The following is a 26,140-nucleotide window of genomic DNA, read 5'->3' on the forward strand; positions in this document are numbered from 1 at the left end:
TGGTGAGGATGATCTCCTCACCATAGAAATCATCCTCACAAAAAATCAGCTCATTCCAAAACTTCTAACCCATGTAGGACAAAACACGTTTGTTAAAGTGTAGAGTAAAGCTTAGGGTGGGGAACGGGACCCTATATATATATAGGGTCCCGTTCGCTGGCTAACGGTTTGGCAAACTTATATGGGTCGTTCGATATAACACGATCTGACGGTTTGGATTTAATCTCAGCGAAATATAAATTTATACATATATTTGCAACGCCGTCCCTCAAAGTTTTCTAAATTAGTGCTTACTCCCTTTTCTCTTTAAACAGCACAGAATATAACAGAGAGTTCTCTTCGAACTCTCTCACCCTTTTCTCGTTCAAACCTCTTCATCTTCTCTCGCTGAAACCCTCGTCGTCGCTCTCTCTCGCGAACTCTCTCGGTCTCGCCTGAAACATTCCCTCTCTTGCTCTCGCTCTCGTTCTCGCTCTCTTTCCCAAGTGTTATTAAACAAAAACGAAACCCTCTCTCTCACTCTTTCATTCTCTCTCGCTCTCGATCCCTTTTCCCATTTCTCTTTGAACTTAATCGCAGTCGAACCCTTTCTCCTACTCTCTCATTCTCTCTCACTCTCACCCTCGCTGAAACCCTCTCTCTCTCTCTTTCGTTGCAACGCCCTCTCCCTCTCTCTTCGTAGCTTGAAGTAACTGGGAAGAGGTACAAGATCATGCTTAGGGGTTGTAAAATCAGATCTTATAGGGTCATTGATAAGGCATTCTGGATTTGTTGAGACTCAAGACAAGGCTTTTGATTTGGAGAACATGGAAAATGATGATTTGTTTTGTAAGATGAGTCAAGCTAATTTCTTCATCACATTCTTCTTCTCTATGGCTCTAGCAAACTTAATGATCTTGATGGCTTTGTGTTTTTATTTTTTATTTTTTATGATCGGTAGTTGGCTTCTTGTGTCGTTGGGTTCGAGACGTACTCAACATAAAATGTCGGTGCATGATAATAGGCTTTTTGTTCAACTCTTTTTGATATTTCAGTAGTAGACCTGTTGTTAATAATTTGAATTCTCCGTGTGTTGATAATTAATTGAAAGACTTGATGACTTTCTTTCTAAATCCTATCCTCTTCTTGGTATTTGAATGTTGACAAAATAAAAATTTTGGATGTGAAGGTAAAAGTGTCATCATAGTCCCAAATTGGGAGTCTTCTACGAAATTTTTTAAAAAATTCAGAGAATTGTGTGACTATGCTTTCAATGATTTGGAAATGGGTTTATTTTTTGAGTGATGCATGACTTGGTGTTTGAGTTGATTTAGTTTATACTTTATAGCCTTTAGTCTCAATGTTTTGTATGCTTGCTCTTACACCTAACACATATAGGCACAGAACAATCTTCACACACCAAATGAAGATAACTATCGACATCACAAAACTATGCTGTGTAAGTTTTTACAATTTATGTCTTCATGGTGTGTACATGAGATTTTCATAGCTATGACATGACATGAATAAGTATGATAGATTTAAAATAATGGGGATCATGCATGGGGAACATTGAAACCTTGTGTTTTTAGAGGGCTATTGTAAGTTGGATCTTCCTTTGATGCTTGAGTGCTTTGTATGTTGCTAATTTGTCTTTTGTTGTTTTTTCTTTTAATAAAATGTCTATCTATTCAGAAAAAAATATGTATTGCATGTGTACTTGGACTGGTTGTGTTTTCTTTTTTTTCTTTCCCTCTTGTTTTATTTTGCTTTAGGAATCAGTTTTAGCTTTGCATCAGTGTCGTCAAAGGCACTGGGGTCTCTTAATGTCAATATTAAGCAAAGGGGTCGCTTTATGTAAGAAGTAAAATTACATTGATTTGTCAGCATCTTCATAAGCAAAGTAGGTAGCATTGAAGCTTGATCTCATCACCACACACACACACATTACTTCCCTAAACCCATACATCTTACAAGATCTAACAAATGGAAAACAGACCCATATTTGTTCATAACCTCATGCACACTAAAAACGTCCACTATATCCATTCCATGCATCCATGCGGATGATGCACTGAAGGCTATCGCCGTCCAGCATATACTTGAAGGCCTCATTGATTTCAATGAAAGAGACTTCATGTGTGATAAATTTCTCCACTTCAAGCTCTTGTGCATCACCACAGAAAATAAATAAATTGTTTTTAGATCATTGCACTAATACTCCTGTGCATTCAATGTTGCGGTCCGTACCTCCATCCGTCATCTCAGCGATTACCTGATGATGATGATGAAATCATAAATCAAATATCGATCTTTATAAAATAATTGGATAGAATCACTTCTAATAATGGTTTAAAACTAACCTCTTGAACTGGTTTTTTACATTCTTTAGGGTTCACAAACTAAGTAACACCGAACTTCTTAGCTGTTAGAATGCATAAGCGGGCGATATCAGTCCAAGACCCAAAATACCAATCTCCACATCTATTACAATAAAGTTTTACGAGGTTAAGATTTAAATCCCTGAAAGATGAGATGTTGACATATCAATGTAATTTTACTTCTTACATAAAGCGACCCCTTTGCTTAATATTGACATTAAGAGACCCCAGCGCCTTTGACAACGCTGATGCAAAGCTAAAATTGATTCCTAAAGCAAAATAAAACAAGAGGGAAAAGAAAAAAAAAGAAAACACAACCAGTCCAAGTACACATGCAGTATATATTTTTTTCTGAATAGATAGATATTTTATTAAAAGAAAAAACAACAAAAGACAAATTAGCAACATACAAAGCACTCAAGCATCAAAGGAAGATCCAACTTACAATAGCCCTCTAAAAACACAAGGTTTCAATGTTCCTCATGCATGATCCCCATTATTTTAAATCTATCATACTTATTCATGTCATGTCATAGCTATGAAAATCTCATGTACACACCATGAAGACATAAATTGTAAAAACTTACACAACATAGTTTTGTGATGTCGATAGCTATCTTCATTTGGTGTGTGAAGATTTTTCTGTGCCTATATGTGTTAAGTTTAAGAGCAAGCATACAAAAGATTGAGACTAAAGGCTATAAAGTATAAACTAAATCAACTCAAACACCAAGTCATGCATCACTCAAAAAATAAACCCATTTCCAAATCATTGAAAGCATAGTCACACAATTCTCTGAATTTTTTAAAAAATTTCGTAGAAGACTCCCAATTTGGGACTATGATGACACTTTTACCTTCACATCCAAAATTTTATTTTGTCAACATTCAAATACCAAGAAGAGGATAGGATTTAGAAAGAAAGTCATCAAGTCTTTCAATTAATCATCAACACACGGAGAATTCAAATTATTAACAACAGGTCTACTACTGAAATATCAAAAAGAGTTGAACAAAAAGCCTATTATCATGCACCGACATTTTATGTTGAGTACGTCTCGAACCCAACGACACAAGAAGCCAACTACCGATCATAAAAAATAAAAAATAAAAACACAAAGCCATCAAGATCATTAAGTTTGCTAGAGCCATAGAGAAGAAGAATGTGATGAAGAAATTAGCTTGACTCATCTTACAAAACAAATCATCATTTTCCATGTTCTCCAAATCAAAAGCCTTGTCTTGAGTCTCAACAAATCCAGAATGCCTTATCAATGACCCTATAAGATCTGATTTTACAACCCCTAAGCATGATCTTGTACCTCTTCCCAGTTACTTCAAGCTACGAAGAGAGAGGGAGAGGGCGTTGCAACGAAAGAGAGAGAGAGAGGGTTTCAGCGAGGGTGAGAGTGAGAGAGAATGAGAGAGTGGGAGAGAGGGTTCGGCTACGATTATGTTCGAAGAGAAATGGGAAAAGGGATCGAGAGCGAGAGAGAATGAAAGAGTGAGAGAGAGGGTTTCGTTTCTGTTTAATAACACTTGGGAAAGAGAGTGAGAACAAGAGTGAGAGAGGGAGTGTTTCAGACGAGAGTGAGAGCGAGACCGAGAGAGAGCGACGACAAGGGTTTCAGTGAGAGAAGATGAAGAGGTTTGAACGAGAAAAGGGTGAGAGAGTTCGAAGAGAACTCTTTGTTATGTTCTGTGCTGTTTAAAGAGAAGAAGGAGTAAGCACTAAGTTAGAAAACCTTGAGGGACGGCGCTGCAAATATATGTATAAATTTATATTTCGCTGATATTAAATCCAAATCGTCAGATCGCGTTATATCGAACGACCCATATAAGTTTGCCAAACCGTTTGCTAGCGAACGGGACTCATATATATATAGGGAAATGTTCAACAACAAACATTTTGGCAAAACATTTTTCAAAACATGGGTTAGAGGTTTTGGAATGGGCTGATTTTTCGTGAGGATAATCTCTATGGTGAGGAGATCATCATCACCAAAAATCAGCCCATTCCAAAACTTCTAACCCCATCAAAAATGGTTTACAAAAAGTGGACGGTCCACGAATTTTCAACTTGTAAACTGGGGCTAGATGTTTTTGAATGGGCTGATTTTTGGTGAGGATGATCTCCTCACCAAAAATCAGCCCATTCCAAAATCTCTAACCCATGTTTTGAAAAATGTTTTGCCAAATTGTTTGCTAAAATGTTTGTTGCTGAACGGGACCTATATATATATATATATGGTCCCGTTCACCACCCTACGCTTTACCAAACGTGATTTGTCCTACATGGGTTAGAAGTTTTGGAATAGGCTGATTTTTGGTGAGGAAGATCTCTAACAGCCCATTCCAAAACTTCTAACCCCATAAAAAATGGTTTACAAAAAATGGACGGTCCACAATTTTTCAACTTGTAAACATGGGGCTAAAATTTTTGGAATGGACTGATTTTTGGTGAGGATGATCTCCTCACCATAGAGATCACCCTCACAAAAAATCAGCCCATTCCAAAACTTCTAACCCATGTAGGAAAAACACACATTTGGTAAAGCGTAGGGTAAAGTGTTGTTGAACATTTCCCATATATATATATATATATATATAGGGTCTCGTTCGGCACCCTACGCTTTACCCTATGTGTTTTGTCCTACATGGGTTAGAAGTTTTGGAATAGGCTAATTTTTGGTGAGGATGATCTCTATGGTGGGGAGATCATCCTCACCAAAAATCAGTCCATTCTGAAATTTTTAGCCCCATGTTTACAAGTTGAAAAATCGTGGACCGTCTACTTTTTGTAAACCATTTTTTATGGGTTTAGAAGTTTTAGAATGGGTTGTTAGAGATCATACTCACCAAAAATCAGCCTATTCCAAAACTTCTAACCCATGTAGGACAAAACACGTTTGGTAAAGCGTAGGGTGGTGAACGGGACCCTATATATATATATATATATATATATATATATATATATATATATATATATATAGGTCCCGTTCAGCAACAAACATTTTGGTATACAAAAAATGGAGGGTCCACGATTTTTCAACTTGTAAACATGAGGTTGGAAATTTCAGAATGGGTTGATTTTTGGTGAGGATGATTTTCTAACCATAGAGATCATCCTCACCAAAAATCAGCCCATTCCAAAAATTTTAACCCATGTAGGACAAAACACGTAGGGTTTAGGGTGCTGAACATTTCCCATATATATATATGGGTGGTGTTTGGAGGCCTTAAAGAGAGCCAAATATTTTTTTCAATGTATGGGTTAGAAGTTTTGGAATGGGTTGATTTTTTGTGAGGAAGATCTCTACGATGAGGAGATCATTCTCACCCAAAATTAGCCCATGTCGAAACTTCGAACCCCATCAAAAGTGGTTTATAAAAATCGGACAATCCATGATTCTTCAACTTGTAAATTAGGGTTAGAAATTTTGGAATAAGTTGATTTTTTGTGAGAATGATCTCTTCATCATAGAAATCATCCTCACAAAAAATCAACCAATTCCGAAACTTCTAACTCGTATTTTGAAAAATGTTTAGCATAATGTTTGACTATCTAAGGCCTCCAAACAATTCCTTATATATATATCAAATAGAGTTCAATAGACAACATTCTAGATAAAGTTTTGTCTTATATGACTAAAAAGTTTTAGAATGGGCTGATTTTTTGTGCGAATGATCTTTATGGTGAGGAGATCATCTTCAAAAAAAAAAAAAAAACCAGCCCATTATGAAACTCCAAACCCTATGAAAAGAGGTTACAAACTAATGATAAAAATTAACGATCCACTATTCTTCATCTTATAAACTATGGTTACAAATTCTAGAATGGCCTGTTTTTTGTGAGGATAATTTCCTCACCATAGAGATCATCCTAAAAAAATCAGTCCATTATGAAACTTTTAGACCATATAGGATAAAATACATTGTCTATGGAACTCGACCCATATATATATATATATATATATAATATATATATATATCTATATATATATATATATATATATATGCATTTTTCTTAACTTACCTTTACCACATGAATCAATATGGTTTATTAGTAATTTAAAATATTTACAAGAAGTATATTTTTGTAATTTTGAAAACTAATCATCGTGATTATTGGGTTGTAGATTACAATTTTCTTGATTTTTTTTAAACAAAAAATGGCCTTGAATATATTAAACATAAATATAAAAGTGGGGGCATTATGATCACACAAATTTTGGAGTCGAACCACTTCTACTCCGCCTTCTCACAATATAATAGCAAAGATGAAAGAAGGCAGAGTAGAAGTGGTTTCCATACCAAAATTTGAGTGGTCATAAATGCCCCTACTTTTATATTTAAATTTATTATAAGTAGGATCATTTTAGTGAAATATCAAGAAAATTTCTATTTATGTAGTTCAAAATTACAAAAGTATTCTTTTGCTGTATAATCTTAAGAACCCTTTGCTTACTATCTTAAATTATAAATAAATGCCGATCAGTTTATTTGCACATACCAAATTGGCACAATGCACCCACTTAAGTGACTTTAAGAAAAAAAGAAAATTATATTTTTACCCATTTGTGTTTACTTATTGCACATACTACAACCCACCAAACAAAAAACCCTCTTTTTCTTACCTCTCTCTCTCTCTCTCTCTTTCTCTCTCTTTATATTCATCTCTTTTTGAGTTTTGTGAAATGTTGAATCAATAGAGATTAGGTTTTAAGATTTCTTTTCTTCCAAGTTATCATATTTCTTAGAATTATTTTTAGTGTGCATTTAATCACCAAGAAAGATGAAGAAACCACTATTAAAACATCTAAAACAATGATTTTCAATCAAAGAACTCGAAGATTTTTTGACAAATATATTTGATAGATTATCAGTATGTATCTATCGAACAGTACAAAAATCGATTCGATAGGTACCTACCGAACAAAGCTTTCTCGTGTGAAGGATTTCGACTCGATTGGAAGTGTTAGGATAATAAAAAAAACAAGTAAAATCAAAGCTAAAACCCTCATTGAAACATTTTTAAATGTGAAGAAGAAGAAGAAGATGTATGTAGATAATTATTATAAGGAAAAATTATTGAAGGACTCCCGCGGAGGGATTTCTTTCTAAATAGTTCTTAAATTTTTTATGGTAGCTTGGTAGGACATTTAGTAAACTTTTTCTTTCTAAATGGTCCCTCATTATTGGTGAACACATTGCCTTTTTATTTATTGTCGAGTTCACCACTTTTTATTTATTGTCGAACTAGATTTTTTTAATTTCTATCAAGTTCATAATTTTTACTGTCGAACTCAACACTAGTAAAATCAATCCATTTTCAATTTTTGAATTTTTTTTTACTAAAAATACGTGGAAAGACCAATTAAAAACTTGAGAAAATAATTTATTTAGATGATTTCAATAAAAAAGAATCATTCTTGATCAATTTTCATATAAAACTAAGAAAAATAAGTAAAAAAGTCCTAATATTTTTCATGCATCTTAAAAATCCTTGAAAATGGTTTATTCTTCTTTCTTAAATCATTTCCGACGGAATGGAATCTTCGAAACTCAATTGAGATGTTAAAAATTCAATTTTTTTGACTGAAAATGATGAATTCGAATAGTTAGGACATTCAATTATGAGAAATGTGGGAGATGAAGTCCAGGGTCTACTATTAAAAGACCGTCCAAAACTTATAAATTATTTAGAAAGAAATCCCTTTGTCTGGTCCTCCGACTAATTTTTCCTTATTTTAAAGTTAAAGTAGGTAAACGAGGGGGTAAAATGCCCTATTTTTTTATATGTGTGCAAATAGACTGGTCCCGTTAATGCCACGTTCATAAAAGAAAGATGCTATAGAAAAAAAAAAAATCTCTAAAATCCGGTCCGGTTTTTAAACACGGGTATTCTGTTAACGTCAACGAAAAGGTCATAGTTACATTATTTTAGAATCAAACCCTAATTTTTGGAAGGAAATAAAAAAGGAGGAATCTGTTATATGGATGGGAACTGAACACGTTGCATCTGTACTACCTCTGATACTGTGAGCAAAGTTATTTGGAATCTCTCACTTTTTCCGCCACACAAATGGAGAATCTAGCCACGTAATCCTATCTACCCAATCAAAATCAAGTTTCTCTTCTCATTTCCTTATTCTCTCCTATCTCTCATTCTCTCTCTCCTCTTGTTTTGGAGAAAAATACAAGTAACAAGTTCTCCTCTACTTTTTCTCTCTTTTTTTTTTTTTTTTTTTTTTTTTCAAACAAAATAATTGTTGCCTTATCCACCACCACAAATCTTACTTTTGTTCTAAATCCAAAGTTATAGAAAAAAAAAAAAAAAAAGGGTAAATCTCTCTTAGTTCTACCACCATCACCACCATACCAATCTCTCCGTATCATCTCCCCTTGGAGGTGGTGGGTTGGTGGGTGTGGTTTGAAAAGTGGGGGTGCAAATGGAGGCATCTTCATCTTTCTTCGGTTGTTGTATCATCTCTTCTTCTTCACAGTCCAACTTTCTTCTCCGTAATAAGAACAAAAAGAAAAATGTTCTTCCTTACTTATCTTCTTTCCCCTCAATCAATCATTCTCTCTTCTCGTCCCCATCCTTCTCCTCATCTTCTTCTTCTTCGTACCCTTTTCGATTCCCATTCTTACAATTAATCTGCAACAACACCCTCAACACCAACACCAACACCAATACCCAATCTATATCTATAAAGAACAAGAACAATAAGAAGAAACAACAACAACAACCACCACCACCACCACCACCACCCGTAAGCGTTCGAACTCTCCATCAAAATGGGGACCCATTAGGGTGGAGAGATTTGGGCAAAGATGTTGTCAAATGGATATCCCAAGGAATGAGAACCATGGCTAGTGATTTCGCCTCCGCCGAGATCCAAGGTGAATTCTTGGAGATCAGTCAAAGAATGGGTCCTGGCCTAACCTTTGTAATTCAATCCCAACCTTACTTCAATGCAATTCCGATGCCTCTCGGTCTCGAATCCCTTTGTTTGAAAGCTTGCACCCATTACCCCACACTCTTTGATCACTTCCAGAGAGAATTGAGAGATGTTCTTCAAGACCTTCAACGTAAATCTGTTATTGACGATTGGCGCGAGACAGATTCGTGGAAACTCCTCAAAGAACTTGCCAATTCAGCTCAGCATCGAGCAATTGTGCGAAAGGTTCCCCAGCCGAAGTCCGTGCTTAGGGGATTAGGAATGGATCTCAAGAAGGTGAAGGCGATACAGAGCAGGATCGATGAGTTTGCGAAACACATGTCTGATCTTCTTCGGATTGAGAGGGATGCGGAATTGGAATTTACACAAGAGGAATTGGATGCTGTTCCTATGCCCGATGTGAATTCTGATTCATCGAAACCAATTGAGTACTTGGTTAGTCGTGGTCAGGATCAACAAGAGCTTTGTGACACCATTTGCAATTTGAGTGCAGTTAGCTCTTCTACGGGTAAGAATTCAATTACTCGCTTTGCATTTAGTAGTGGGTTATTAGTTCTTGATTGAGTTAGTGCTCTTCAATTGATGATTATATGAACCCATTACATATGTTTCAGCATAGTGACAGAAATCTGTGATTTTTTTTTAATTTTAAATCACGATGTTAATAGTTGATTAAATATCAATTTTTTCAAAAAATCATAAGTTTTGAATCAAATCTTTGAGTTTTCAAAAATATAATGATTTAATGGAGGATTTTTTTAAAGAAATCACAGATTATTTTTATTTTTAGTTTTTTAAAGTGTTATTTTATCATTAAGTACATGAAATACGTTTTTATACTTATTTTTTTTCTTCTTTTTTTAACTTATCCAATGTTTTCCTGACATTCATCAACTTTTTCCGTGGCTTTCTCTTGCCAAATTATTCCTGAACCCTGACTTTTTTACTATGGTTTACAGGATTAGGGGGGATGCATTTGGTTTTGTTCAAGGTTGAAGGGAGCCATCGATTACCGCCTACCACACTCTCTCCCGGTGACATGGTTTGTGTTAGAACGTGTGATAGTAGGGGTGCTGGTGCAACATCTTGCATGCAGGGATTTGTTAACAATTTAGGAGAGGATGGGTTCCTCACGTAGTATAACAGACGTGTTCTGGTATCCCACATGGCTACAAGTTTCAGACACATTGACCCCCACAAGTCTAGTATGCTTACAAGCCTGTGTGCTTCATTTTATATGTTCAGAGGCATATTTTTTGTATACTTCAGTTCATGTAAGGTATACAATATTGAAAGGATGCATTTTGAAATGTCGTCATACATTAAAACCAAATAAACAGTAACGGAATTAATTATTTCTTTGGTCAGTATTGTTGGTGTGTGTCTAACACATGGGTACAAAATGGAGTGTCCTTGTTTCATATGATGCTTGCTCACTGTTAGTGACAAATCATATATTTTTTTTATAAGTATACTAAAGGAAAAAAAAAAGATTCGTGAAGTATGTTGAGGGCAGTTCCCAATCGGTCCAACCGTTGGCTCAAACTGTTCTGACCCAAAATGTAAACAATGAATATATGCTTCCCAATACCTAACTTCTTCCATCATCTTCAACATCTTGAGTAATTTATTTACCCTAATCTTCAATTCTTACTACTTAAGCTTCAAAATTTTTACCTTCAATCATAAGATTCTATCTACTTTAAACCTCATGAATAGGATAGGATTTTGAAGTAGAAGATGATTGAATTTTGGATTGAAAATCTTAATCTTCAGTCTTAAGATTCTATCTACTTAACCTTCACAAATTTTTTATCATTTTCTTCAATCCTAAGATTCTATCGTCTTCAACCTTCAAACCTCATTAGCATGAGCTTTGGAAATGAGAACGAGGCACTTTGGAGGAAGATAATTGTAGCTAAGTACGGTGAGGATCCAATGGGTTGGGAGAGCAGACCGTGCAGACTTCCTTATGGGTGTAGTGTGTGGAGCTATGTTACTTGGTTTGAGGGTTCAATCAGTTCGAATTCGGGTTCGCGGTTGGTGGTTCATCACTTGAGTATGAACCCAGTTCGTAGGGGTAGACAGAAATGAGGGCATTTGAAGGTTGATGTGATGAATAGGGTAACAAGATGAATGTATTTTGGTCATTTTTCATCAGTTTATAATAAAGACCAAGGTCAAAGGGGTATTCTATCTCTTTAAAATATTTAGGATATCTCAATATATCAACATGTGATGAATAGGGTAACAAGATGAATGTATTTGGTCATTTTTCATCAGTTTATTAATAAAGACCAAGGTCAAAGGGGTATTCTATCTCTTTAAATATTTAGGGGATATCTCAATATATCAACATGTGAAGGGGGTGTGGAGAAATTAAAGAAAAATAAGCAATTCGTTTGGTTTGTTAACTTCCACGTACTAAGAGTGAATTGTACTGTGAACATGTTCGGATCAAACCGGTTCATAGTTCGGTACCACTTTAACGAATTCGATAACCTAGGTGTGGAGAGGTATTTCTAGATTGAGGCCAGCCATGGGAGAGCATATTTGCTATGAAGTGGGGAGAGGATTGTTCGTGTTGTGATACTTCTAGGGCTGTACTCTTTGTCTATAAGGAAAAGAGTGATTGTCTCTGCCTTTTTGATTTCCAACGAAAGGGGTGTATCCTGGGATCTTGGTTTTAGAAGAAGATTTAACGATTGGGAGATAAATGACAAAACTTCTATCATAGGTCTATTATCCTCTTGCATTCTTTCCCTATATACGGACGATCACAAGGTCCAGAAAGGTAATAGTGATGGTCAGTTCTCAGTTAAGTCGTTTCATTCATTCTTTGAAAGTAATCATGACATCAGCTTTCCTTCCTCCTTTATTTGGTCTAGAAAAGTGCCCACAAAAGTGCCTTTTTTCATGTGATTGACGGCTTTGAACAAACTTCCTACTGTCGGTCTTCTTAAGAGTAATGGGTTTTATTGGTGGCTTTGAACAAACTTCCTATGGTAGATCTTCTTAAGAATAATGGGTTTTGTTTGGTGGACTTTTGTTGTATGTGTAAGGTGAACGGGGAACGTGTTGATAATCTTCTCTTACATTGTGGGTTAGGTCCCATTTCCTTTCCTCCTTTCTTTCTTTAGGGTCTCTTGGTGTCATTCTCGTTCAATCAACTCTCTTTTGCGTGGTTGGAAGTCTCCATCCTTTTCTAGCAAGTTAATGATTCTTTGGAAGTTCATCCCCTTTGCTATTTGTGGGGGCTTATGGAAAGAAAGGATTGAGTGCACGTTCGATGGGAAAGAAATTTTTTTGTAGAGTTGATCATTACCACGCTTGGGTTGTTTTTTTTTTTGGTATAAACAACTTAAAGAGTTTAGAGGGTTGTTTTTTGAAGATTTATTGTTTAGGTGGGAAATGTAATTGAGGAGAGAAGTTAGCTTTTATTTTTCTTGATTTGTCCTATTATCAAAAATTTGACTTATTAAAAAAAAAAAATATTGGATGGAAATATTCAAGGGTTTTCTACAAAGGATTATGTTGAAGTTCAAGACGATGGATTGAAGATGAGTTTCAAGAGATTAAAAATACTTTACCTTCGAGCTTGAAAAGCTTGAAAGTGATTTGTTTTGGGAAGAAAAATCAATGATTTTTTTTGTTATAGGTAATAGGTTAAAGATGAGTACATATATATTATTTTTCAGAAGACCTTAGGTCAATGGGGCATGTCATTAGTTTCCAAACATGGGGCATCTCAAATATTAAAAAAAAAACGTGAAAGGGCATGTTTAAACAATAATTTTTTTTAATCTGGGTCTTCATTGACCCGTTTGGGTCAACTAAGTCACCGGTCCAACCAATTAAATAGACCTGTCATTTGGTTTTTTCAAAAATGGTTTTTTTTTAATTTGACTCGATCCATGAAAAGTTACATGTCTGGTTGATGCAGGACGGTGGGGGAAGAAGAGGGAATTTGGGAAATTAGGGAATTTGGTTTAGGATTGGGTTAAGGATTTGGGTTGGATAGCGGAAAATAAGGGGGTTTAGGGAAATCTGATTGGGGATTGAGTTAAGGATTTGGGCTAGGATAGGGTAAACCTAAAAGTAAAATAATTTTTTTTGCAATTACCACATTTTCAGTAGAATAGATAAAAAGGGTTAAAGGTTAAGGTTTGTAAGGTAAGGAAATGATTGAGGGTTAAGATTTGGAAAACAGATTAATGAAATAAGGGTTAAAGAAAATGGGGAAGGATTAAGGGTAAAATAAAATGGGATTCTAGAAATCAAGATCAAGACTTTAAGAATTCAATAATCAAGAGAATCAAGAACAATAAGGATTTAAAGAAAATCAAGAAAATACGATTCTTGATGGATTCAAGAATTCAAAATTTCAAGAAAATCAAGAAAAAAAAGAAAAAAAATGGAAGATGGGAGGAAGATAGAATCTTGGAACCAAGGGTTTCTTGGAATGACACTCAGAATGGTAAAGAACTCATTTCACTCCATGAAAGAAACTCATTCTTGATTCATCAAATTCTTCTTTTTACAAAACCCTAATACAATCTATATGAAGAAAATAAATCTCTGAAAATCTTAATCAAACTAAAATACCAAATAAATAACCTAATTTTCAAAACTTTCTTTCTCCTAATTTTTTCAACCTTAATAAACTTAAATAAAAGACAATCTAAAGTTACTAAACTACCCCTAAATATTTTACTAAGACCATGGGCAATTAAAACATCAAAATAAGCCCCAAAAAATATAAAATTAAAATCCTAAAACAGAAACTAAATAGATAACTAATCTAAAATAATCTCGAACGATAAAACGATAAATCTAGACCCAAATAAGTGACAATCTAAATAATTATTAATTTTTAGTCGGAACCCTTGATCGTTGACTTGATTTGCGTTCCGCATTATAGGTCCAGGTTTTAAAACATTGGATGCTACATAGGCAAAAAAATAAGCCATATCTAAGAATCCTCCCCAATTACAATATCCACCTATAGTGGATATCTTCAAAGAAAAACCTGAAATTCTTTGACAGGGTTATACCAGTGACAAACTTTAAAGAAGTAGTTCTGAAAACAATTTGGTTATATTTAATTTTAGAGCGAGTGTTGGAAACTTTTAAGTAATCCCAAATAGTTCGGACAAGGTTATGATGTTGATAAGTAGTGAATATTTTGGAATTTACAGCATTTTGTAAGAAAATTTGGCTAAATTGTTGGGGATTCAAAAGCTTATAATATATGTGATTCAACAAACACTATTGAAGGCTCCTCTCAATGGCTTTGGGAAAGATTGATGGTTTGCAAGCACTACACTTGAGCTCTTAAAGGGTTTTCAAGAATGGGTGATAATGCATAGATGGAGAAAAGTAAACAAGCCAGCTGATTTTATGTATTTTTTGTTATATGAGTGCTTTTTTGTTTTATATCCTCAATACCCTCATGCATTAGCCAATATTTTTTAGGACAGTGCTAGGGGTTTTAAGTATATCCAATTGTAGAATATCTTGCTTTTGGTGTTATTAGAAACAATTACCTTAAAGTCCTGTGGTTTTCTTGTTTCTTTCTTAACTACATAACATGGAAGGAGTGGGGAGGATTAAGGGTGTTGGAAATGTTGGTCCTGAAAAGCCAGATTCTTGAGCAGCTATTAAATACATATCATATGAAAGATTTGGAAAATGCTAGATGGGAATTATTTACTGGTTGTTTAAATATAGAGAAGTGCTTTTGGCATACCATACTATGTTTCCCATATACAAGAAGGAAACAGAGCTGATAAGTGTGGATACCAAATTTACTTTTGAACTTGAAGTATGCAGTATAAATAGGGCAATCATTTTGATTTGATATATCCAGGTAACATAGGTTTATGTGGTTGATTTATAGAGATCAGACTTAAGGTAATCTTGTATGAAATAAGACTACGGCTGGTTATGCTTTAAGTAGTAGAAAGTTTGTTGCACAAGTGAGAAATAACATGAATGAGCTTTGCTGATATGCAGATGTTGAGGTGGATGAGTAGAAAGACAAGGAAAGAGAGATTAGGAAATGAACACATTTGAGGAATCTGAGAGTAGCTCCAATAGGTATTAAGGTAAATGAACATTGGGTTATATGCAATAGTTGCCTTTTGATGACACCGGTGAAAAGGAGATTGTTGGTGCAATTCAAGGATCTGAAAGAGGAGGGAAGGCCAAAAGAGGGCAGTTTGAGGTAATAGTTGATATTAAGGCATCAAATCGATGTAGGAAATGGCCTTGAACTTAATTGAATGATCTAAAGTTGTGCAAGGCTTTGATGATGATTATGAAGTGTTGGCTAGATCCATAGCAGCATTTACTGGTGGTGTTGGGGATCTTGAGATCCTATAGAAGCACTGAATGAAAAGCAACCTGCTTATAAGCTTCATGGAAGTAAGGTTTGTTAAAAGCAATTTGAGTATTTCCATGGTTTGCAAGTTTAGATATATTTGAAATGTTTTTCCCCTATCATGGTTTCCTTAGGAATTCCTATTTACATCTTCCCTGTCATGCGACTTGGTAGTAGACAAGAATAGTTGGCATAGTCAATGTAAGTTCCCATTGAGGCTTTTAAAAGAAAACTTGCTTTTGGGGGTTGAACAACATATTAGTCTCTTTACATGCATAAAAAAGATGGGCATAGATGTTGTTGATTTTTGAGGAACATAACTTTTTATTCATGTATTTGATTGAGAAGCCGTCATAAGCGTTGGGAAGCTCATTCAAAGCTCTATGACTACTTCATGATTTTCATGGATATTCTAATGTTTTGGGGTAAATAATGTTGAAAGTTTTGCTGTGATAGAAATGATGAAAAATTAGGGTCTTTTTTAGTCATTACTGTATCCATAGAATGATTAATTTTAGTTAATTAAGTTGAATTGAATGAAGGAACATGATTCACTTAGCTGACCCAAAATCTTTTGGATAATGTTTCAATGATGATGACATAGTTAATTAAGTAATGTAGAATCTAGAATGTAGGTTTGTGTAGCAGCTGATACATTTCGAGAGGATGCAATATGTTGAACCATGCATTTTGCCACTCTTCAATGTGTCATACATTATCTTACCCAAAGATGCCTTAAAGCTCATAAGCTCCAAAAGCTCAAGTTCCTCTGAAGTAGACAGAAGAAATTGAGCACCTAGTGGTTGTTGAGACCTTAATGCCCGTTTGCTTTGGAATCTTGCTCCCGCTTCCAGGCATAAAATAGTTCAATTTCTAATTTTTGAGGATGCTCTCACTTCTTAAATAGACCCACTTGTTGACGCTTTGAGTAACTCAAGTTGAGACATTGTAGGCACGTCGTATGTCGAGGATAGTATAAATGATTTTTAGTGAAGTGGAAGAATCATTTAAGTTCACAGAATACACGGGAGAATAAGTACAAGTTACAATGACAATATGATTATAATATTATATGGTAAATTTACATGGTTAGACCAACTTGATGTGGTCGAATTCTTTACAATTGGGGGAGATGATGCATTTAAGACCCATTTCAAGGTCCAGATTCTCAATCTCATTTGGCCTAGATTTCGTTAATGTTTAGGAAACAACTTTTCACTCGTATATTTGATTGAAAAGCCATCAAATATGCAACAACAATTTAAGGACTTTGTGGGGATACTAATGTTTTGGGAGTCAAAAGTAAGTTGAAAGTTTTTGTATGAAAGAAGTGACAAAAAATAAAGGTCTTTTAGTGATTATTGAAAATCTAGTTAAGTAATCTATAAATTCAATTATAAGATTAGTTTAGGTTTATATATATGTTTCGTGTGCTAAAATAGTTTTCTTTTTGACTTCTGTTCCTTATCTCTATTTTATTTTACCTATTTGTATATTTTATTTCATAAAGAGATTTTTTTGTTCCCTTATAGGGGAAATCATTATATTTGTAAGTGGGACCCAACAACGGTGGAGGCTTTTGCTAGTAGGTGGGACTCAAAAATAGTGGAGGCTTTTGCTTAAATGGTTGTGCTAGACTAGTGGATCACCTATTAATTGCAAGATATCAAAGGAATTATGAACTTCATTTCCCTTGTATGATTTGTTGAATAGTGTGGAAAGCACAGAAATTTTGCATCTTTAAAAACAAATGTTGGTCCATGGAGCACCTAAACAAAGTTCAGCAGAGATTAGTGGTAGGGTATACACTTATTTGTAGGAACTTCAGTTGTTAAATGTGGACCTTCAAGCAATTTGGGAGAACATTGTTCAAAGTGTAATATCTCTTAGTACTACTTGGAGAAACTAAGTACGTAAAATTTTAAGATTTTATGAGGCCCAACAGGTGAAGCATATGCTAAGAAGGTGGAAGAGAAAGCGCTTCTTTAATGTCTTAAATCTTGTCAAGGGCTCTTTTATTGAAGGCAGTTCAAAGAATGCATTTAATTGGGAAAAGGATAATAAGGGACTGGTTAGAGGTTGGACTTTATTTTTGACAGACTTCTGGGATGCTAATACGTCCCTAATTCTATAGCTAAAGTTGGTGCATATGGATATTCCATGTACATAAGGAACTCTCTGCCTTATCTTTGCATTTACTTTTCTTTTTTATATATTTTAAGAATTTTTATTTTTTCCCTTTTTTTCCTCCACCTGTTACGGGCTTTTCACCATGATAATTTTTTTGTCGTGATTCTAGAGTGAATTTCTAATTGCTCCTGTTTGTGGGAGTTACATGCATAGTAGATAAAACCCTGGAAATTCAAGGTTGGCGAGGAAGACAGAAATGAAGGGCTCATTCGCTGGTTGAAAGTCCCAAAGTCTGGTCAATTTGTTCCTATTCTGCTTGTACCGTGCACCTACAATATTGGCTCCAATTGGGGAAATCTTCTGCCACAACTAGAAATTAAGTTCAAAATTTCTGTCGTTGAAATTCTTGCTTAAACAAGTACAGAAAATAAGAATGTGCAGAGATAACTTTGAGGAGAAAAGAGCACCAATTCCTTAAAACAGATAATCAAATAGCAAAACCGTTCATGGTCATTATGGTGTTACACTGGATTCATTAGGTAATTCTTGGCCTCCAGTTCACATGATGAGGTTTTCCATTTCTAGAAAATATCTGTCTGACCTTTATATGGTCTTCCATGTGTTAGCAGATCATTTCATCTACTGAATCCTTATGGTAAGAGAAACTTTTACTTTTAATTTTTTGAAGTTTTTCTAGAAGAGAGTTTTTTCCCAAACCACTTTGAACCCCATTCGCTCGGTTAGTTATGTATGATTGTACATATCCAAGGCTTTTGACTGCACTCTCGCCCAACTCACCTAGATGACCAGAAGGTAAAAAAAGGATGGCGTCCAGTTATAAGCCAAACAATTTGTTGACCTCAGCCAACAACGAACCTCTTTCCTTCTAGACTAGTTTCATTTCTGAACCCTTTAAGAAAGTGGATTCACACCAGATATCAAGACCTTGCAACCTGAACTCTATAGAAGCCTAGAGAAAGAAGTCTAGAGAAGTAAAAGTACTAACTAGTGGCCCTAGGACTGTTCATAGTAATCTTTGGGTTGGTATTCTGATACGGGTATGGCATTAAGAGCCCCTCGGGACCTCCTCGGGGGAGCTGTGTCCTAATCTAAGCAATTAATAAATAATTAGGCTTCAGCAGCAGCTTTGGGTCCATTTAAACCTTTGAAGGTTCTCTCTTTTGGTTAACTTATCTTTTTCACGATGATATATGGATACCCTTTTTTTTTTAAATATTGTTATTAGGAGAAGAAGAACGTGTTATTTAATTCTAACTTGAATGAGATGGGTAAGGAGGAAGTTAACCATTGTATGTGTGCATGTGTGAGAAATCTCTACTGTTTGCACTGGAATTTATGTTGTCTGGTTATTGTCTTCTTTTGCAGCGGAATTGTGAAGCCCTAATGTTACTCCAGAAGAATGGTTTACAAAAGAAAAATCCTTCAATTGCTATAGTAGCCACTTTATTTGGGGACGATGAAGATGTCACATGGCTAGAGCAGAATCATTTGGTGGATTGGAGCGTAACAGAGTTGGATGGAGTACTAGAGCGTGGACTCTACGATGATTCTCAACTAAAAGCAATCGCCTTAGGCTTGAACAAGAAGAGACCTGTTCTTATAGTCCAAGGGCCTCCTGGTACCGGAAAGACAGGTTTACTTACAGAACTAATAGCACTTTCGGTTAAACAAGGCGAAAGAGTGCTTGTTACAGCACCTACTAATGCAGCTGTTGACAACGTGGTAGAAAAGCTTTCCAATATTGGACTAAACATTGTACGTGTTGGAAACCCGGCACGAATATCTTCGGCTGTAGCTTCTAAGTCTTTAGGGGAAATTGTTAATTCTAAGCTTTCAACTTTTCGGAAAGAGTATGAAAGGAAGAAAGCAGATCTAAGAAAGGACTTAAGGCAGTGTTTGAAGGATGATTCTTTAGCCGCTGGAATACGCCAGCTTCTTAAACAACTTGGAAAGACATTGAAGAAGAAAGAGAAGGAGACTGTGAAGGAAGTATTATCAAGTGCTCAAGTTGTACTCTGCACTAATACCGGAGCAGCGGATCCTTTGATTCGAAGGCTTGGAACGTTTGATTTGGTTGTTATAGATGAAGCAAGCCAAGCAATTGAACCGTCTTGTTGGATCCCAATTTTACAAGGAAAGCGTTGTATTCTTGCAGGGGATCAATGCCAGCTAGCTCCGGTGGTTCTTTCTAGAAGAGCGTTGGAGGGTGGACTTGGAATATCTCTTCTGGAGAGAGCTTCAACTTTGCAAGAAGGGGTTCTCGCAACCATGTTGATGACACAATACCGAATGAATGATGCAATAGCATGTTGGGCTTCAAAAGAGATGTATAATGGTTTATTGCTGTCTTCTCCAAGAGTATCCTCACATCTTCTCATAGATTCTCCATTTGTCAAGGTATACTTAAATCTCATAAATCATTTTTTGATAAGCTTAAATTTTATTTGAAAAAAGGGTCGAGGTGACCCTGAATTTACAAGAACCTACCAAAAGCAAGCAAAGAAAGGAAAAGAAAAAGGGAAGAGCGATCAGTTTGCCTTTACAAACTACATCCCAACGGAAAACAAAGTCCTCAAATGACTAAATGGTTGAAGGGTCTTAGACTTTTGTAAAGGGATGAGAAAGTTTTGTAAGGCTATCCCGAATTGATTGTGTTTCATCTCTATTATTGAACCATCTGGCTTTTAGTATATGGAAATTCTTTTCCTTCTCTAGTTCTTTTATTTATTTATTGCATTTTTATTGTCTTGAAAATATAGAACAAATAGTACGTACAATATCAACTAATGAAAAATTATTGGACACTTAGATCCAGTGGTTTTCATCTAGTAATTGGCATACTCCCTACTCCGATATAGCATCTCAAAGTTCTGATATTTTTGCTTTTCCCTTCTTCAAACATCCTCTATTTTATCGTTTTATTTACATCATTTGTCTTATTTATTACTGTATTCCTTAGTTACAGGTCCAGATTTTTCGATTTTAGGTAATGACGAGTTGGGCAATCAGTGAATTTTTAGCACATGATACACACTTACTATATTCTATGTAAAAAAATTTATAATTTGGTAATAATGTCTGCATGGATTTTTTGTTTTGCTTTGTGCACTATTCAAACATGAAATATCATATTAACCAAATCATTTTTCCGTCATTACAGAGATGGGAGAACTTGGATATCTGTTAACCTTAGAATATCAAATATATTACAGCTAGTTATTTTCTTACTATTTGTGCTCTTTTTCATTATAAGTGTGCAAAGCATTATTTTAACACGGCCCATACATAATTGCAGGCCACATGGATAACTCAGTGCCCGTTTCTATTGCTTGATACGCGAAAGCCATATGGCAGCTTGTCCGTTGGCTGTGAGGAGCATCTAGACCCAGCTGGCACGGGTTCCTTTTATAATGAAGGGGAAGCAGATATTGTTGTACAACATGTCTTTTCTTTGATTTGTGCTGGTATGTGCTCTTAGCAGTTTGAATATTATTTATTCATTACTAAAAAATGCTGCAATCTCATTGGTAATATGAAAGAGTGGTGAATTGTAGTATGGATCAAGGTTGCACATGTTTGACAAATTTGATTGAAAATATTATGCTAGTTTAATCAGTTAGATCAGTACAAAAGCATATTTCATCTCTATATGAGGTAAGTCGTTTTGAATCTCGACCTCCTTCGTTCTTCTCTGACGTTATATAGTAATAATGGCGCCTTCATAAAATGGGTAGCTGAGATTAGGATGCAAAATGGATGAGTGTAAGACCAGGAAAGACAAAGATATAAATATAAGTTCGAGTGAAACTGGGAATTACCCCTATTGGAGATAAAATGAAGGAAATTCAACTGAGATGGTTTAGGCATGTACGTCAAGGAAAAATGATGTTAGTATTAAGAAGCAATGTTTATAAATGCATTGGAAAGCATTAGCCTTGAGAATGGGTTCAAGGTGAGGCTCTCAAAAAGGCCTTGAGGCATTATGGAAAGGCCCCCCACCGCGTTTTTTTAGGTTTTTAAAGGCTTATGCCTTATTCAAGAAGGTATTGGAAAAGCTTATATCCTATGGGAGACGACACCTTTTTGGTGCCTTTTTAAGTATCGTTACGTAATAGCTTTATAATAAAACTAGAAAGTGGCATGTGCAAACACACATGTATCAAAAGGGCTAGTTTGTAATTTAAAATATTTATTGTAGGGTTTGTGAAGATTACCTAGTAAAAAGGATATTTTTGTAATTTTGAAAACTAACCAACGTGATTGTACGGTCATAATTACAGTAGGTTGCAATTTTCTTGGTTTTGGATCAAAATGACCCTAATTATATTAGGTTCAAATGTAAAAGCGGGGGTATCTATGGGTTCCAAAATTTGGTGTCAAACCACTTCTACTCCGCCTTCTCTCATTATAGTAGATAAAGTTGTCCATGTAATAAATTTTAATCTATGTAAAAGTCCTTGACATAGTACATCTTTTTTTTTTCGGTCTAATCTTTACAATCATGACCGGATTTGTAATGCCATTAATTTCTGTTTCTTCTTCTTCCATTTCTTTTTATGCTCCTTCCCTATTTACATTTCTCTCTCTATTTTGAATATACTTCTGTGCTTTTTCATTTTTTGATTAGTAGCTACTTCCATTCTTCTTCTTCTTCTCTTAGAGTAGAATGAATCCAAATACAATTTTTCCATCTCTATGTGGGCCCTACAGACCTGTGTAAAAAAACATGTCCAAATATCTTTCCCATCATATTCATCATTTCTTAGTGTAAACTGGGGTCAAGTTCTAAAATCATGCTTTTGTTGATCCTAACGTAGATTAGGCTAAGGTCTTATTTTCTTTCCCAGTTGAACAAATATGGTAAGATTATGTTAATCCATGAATGTAAAACCACAGATACGTCTTGATTGTGATAGACATCCATTAACTTTATTTAGTTTCCAAAACTATGAAATATGTTTCAGTTTGATTTTCCATACTTCCGATACTTTTCATTGATCAAAAACTTTTGTTGGCCTGCAATATTAACTCTGTAGACTATGCAGATTGATAACCGGTTCGTAAATAGAGTAGAATTGGAAAAATTGATTCCATTTGATTTTACCTCCACATTTGTTATATTTTGATTGGGAATTCTGCTGCCGGAAAGTATCATTTTTTTTTTCTTTTATGCTTGCTAAATGTACTTTTGATGGTACTCTACTCAATTGATTAGTTTTTCTAGATCCATTCACTTTCAATGCCAATTTAATTTAGAAGTCAATTTCCAGGAGTTAGCCCGACTGCCATTGCAGTGCAATCTCCTTATGTTGCTCAAGTTCAACTCTTAAGGAATAGGCTTGATGAGGTGCCAGAAGCAGTAGGCGTAGAGGTTGCAACTGTGGACAGCTTTCAAGGTCGAGAGGCAGATGCTGTAATCATATCAATGGTATTCTTCTTAAGTAATTGTGTATTTTTTCTTCAATTTATACATCTTTCAGCATTCAATGCATTTTTTGAACCAAAAGATTTTATTACTAGGAATAATCTTGAGAGCTGATATTGGCACCCCAACTTTTACTTATTACACCCCAATTAAAAATAAAGAAAATAAGTAAATGGTTGAGAATAAGTAAAAGTTGGGGTGCCAATAGAAGCTCTCTTTCATTTTTTTAGAGGGGAGGGGGGTTTAAGTTTTATATGAGCTTAATCATAATTGTAAACAACTACTGAAATTGTTTGAAGGAGTGCTAATATTGTGTACCGTTGAGATAATAATTTGAGTCAAGCCTTTGTATTAGTTTGAATGGTGTGCTTTAATCTTTAATTGGGATATGTTAAATAATTTGACAAATCAGGGTGTAATAAGTAAAAGTTGGGGTGCCAATAGCAGCTTTCATAATCTTTCTTTCACTAGGATGGAGATTCTACTCAATACCTGATTAGTGAGTAAATATTTTTCCATGAACTTGAAAGAGTTTGTCTCTCAAGCTTGAAGTGGAAGAATTTCTTATAAATCTCTAAAACATCTGCAGAAGGGTTTATACACTTTAAAAATAGTCATTCTCAGCATCAAAGCATTGTTCCATTAGTCTTTGATGTTTAACAATTGTAGGGGATTATTTTTTGAAGATCTTGTATGTAAATGGGGTTTGGTATTTTAGTTCTAAGTTCTAACCCATAATAGTAATTCATTTTTTTTTTCTTTGGTTGCATGCTGTCAGCGTTTTTAGTTAGGTTATCCGGACCTCGCTCATGTCATTATTTCTCTTTCAATAAAATCTTTATATTTATCAAAATATCTTATGTAAATAATTACTATGTAACATAAGCGTTTTTCTTCCAACATTATTATTATTTTTTTTGGTTCGATATTTAAAAGAAGTTTGTTATGTTTTGTAGGTTCGATCAAACACACTCGGAGCTGTTGGATTCTTGGGTGATAGTAGGCGAACGAACGTTGCTATAACCAGAGCTCGCAAACATGTAGCGGTTGTGTGTGATAGCTCGACCATAGGTCACAACACGTTCTTGGCTAGGCTTTTGCGTCATATACGACACTTTGGAAGAGTAAGGCATGCTGACCCTGATACTTTTGGTGGATCTGGACTTAGCATGAACCCGTTGTTGCCCTCCATCCCTTGATAGACAAGATTGATGGAGCTGAAAAAAAAATACCATTATATATTTTACCAAAATTTGGTGATTATTTCGGAGGACAGTTGTAAGTATATGCTTTGTTCCTCTGTACACAGCCATTTGTATACATGCCTTTCAATTTGTAAAAAGAAAAATTCTGAAAGAAGTGTATATAACAACCATTGGATCAGTTTCATCCAGAAACAAGGATGTTGTTTCTATCCATTTTAAAGTGAAATTGAAATATTTCTCTCTCTCTCTCTCTTAACCAGTCCTGTCAGAGCTGAAGGAGCTTTTCTCACTCTGAGTAGAAACCCAACTCAAAGTAGGAGAAATGAAAATTGGGTACATTCTTTAAAACTGTTATTACCACCCCAGACATCAAACTTAATTTCCTGTTTGGTTGGTTATTGTCTTATAGGAAGACTTTTGTGTGCGATATAAATTCCCTAATGACAATAGTAACTCTCTTTTTCTCTTTCTTATTTTGGGTCTCCCCACTCTTTGGGTGAGACTAATCTGTAGATTTGCACGCCTCAGGATACACAGTTCCCTCGGGGTACAATTTTTTTAAATGGGGAAGTGCAGTTTTGTATCCCGAGGCATACAGATCTATGGTTCCCAAACTTGTCATGTCAAGAGAGTCGATTGTGGGGTAGTCAGATTATCACGATTCCGAAGATAATAATAATAATAATAAGCGAAGAGTCTTATTTGCATTAACCTCATGTGAAGTGATGCAAAGCCCATGTAATCCAACACATCATGAGAGGTTTGAATTTGTTATTTTATTTGTAGAAATAATTTGATTTTCTCCCAAGGAAAATGGCTTTTGGGATGCTCAATTGGCCCAATAATCTTACAGGGGCCTTAGTGGATACATAGACATAATTTTATTATTGGATTTGATACTATTTTAGATTTGATTCATAGTCCTTGATCTGAATTTATTTTATTATAATAGTTATATATTCTTAATCAAATTATTTATAGGTCAAATAAGAGAAATATCAAGGGCCCATGGGCCAGATTGAATGTGCCATCAGTTTTAGAGGGAATGTATCCAACTTTTTTTTTTTATGTTAATGAGAATAACAATTACCATGTACTGAAGCTGCGTGTCTGTCCCTTAGAGTGGGATAGTGGGACTATGGGAGAACATGGATCTCTAAATTTGGTGATTTATAAGATAAGAAACAATGAGAACAAAAGTGCATCCGAGAGAGAACAAAAGAGAGGAAGTGAGAGATCAGAACTCGGTTATGTCTTTTACACACTAGGGCATGGCGCATGCCCACTTTAATATACAAAAGCCCAACGGTTTTAGACAACTCCAATCAATGGCTTGAGTCTTAAAATGACCTGTTTTTGAATATTGGAGAACCCCAACCATCCAAAAGACATTAAAAACGGTTGAAGAATATTAATGGTTGAAATTGAATAAAATAATAATAAAATTTTGGGTAAAAAGATCCTTAAAAAAGACACAAAGTCAAATCCAAACCCGATTTGTTGTCCACGCGCGTGTGTGTGTGTGTGTGTGTGTGTGTGTTATTGCGTGCGCACGTGCACGCATTAAGAATTTCAGGCAGGTTGTACTGAAGCCTAGCTCAATGAGCTGCAGTACCATATGGTACCTAAGGCCATTGTTTGCACAAGGCCTA

At 35.1% G+C, this 26,140-nt stretch overlaps 1 protein-coding gene across 1 annotated transcript; it reads left to right on the top strand.

The window, feature by feature from the left end:
• The first annotated feature begins 8,615 nt into the window (after nt 1-8,615).
• Nucleotides 8,616-24,732, top strand: LOC147393252 (P-loop containing nucleoside triphosphate hydrolases superfamily protein). The gene is made up of 8 exons (XM_086455089.1): nt 8,616-9,833; nt 10,285-10,459; nt 15,056-15,149; nt 15,462-15,551; nt 19,143-20,255; nt 21,154-21,322; nt 23,129-23,286; nt 24,240-24,732. Exons 1-8 carry the CDS (start codon nt 8,813-8,815, stop codon nt 24,480-24,482), a joined length of 3,063 nt encoding a protein of 1,020 aa, XP_086311215.1. The 5' UTR covers nt 8,616-8,812; the 3' UTR covers nt 24,483-24,732.
• Nucleotides 24,733-26,140: the final 1,408 nt, after the last annotated feature.

Source organism: Akebia trifoliata, chromosome 10, assembly GCF_017979445.1.
Source record: "Akebia trifoliata isolate Shusen 1 chromosome 10, ASM1797944v1, whole genome shotgun sequence".
Lineage (NCBI taxonomy): Eukaryota > Viridiplantae > Streptophyta > Magnoliopsida > Ranunculales > Lardizabalaceae > Akebia > Akebia trifoliata.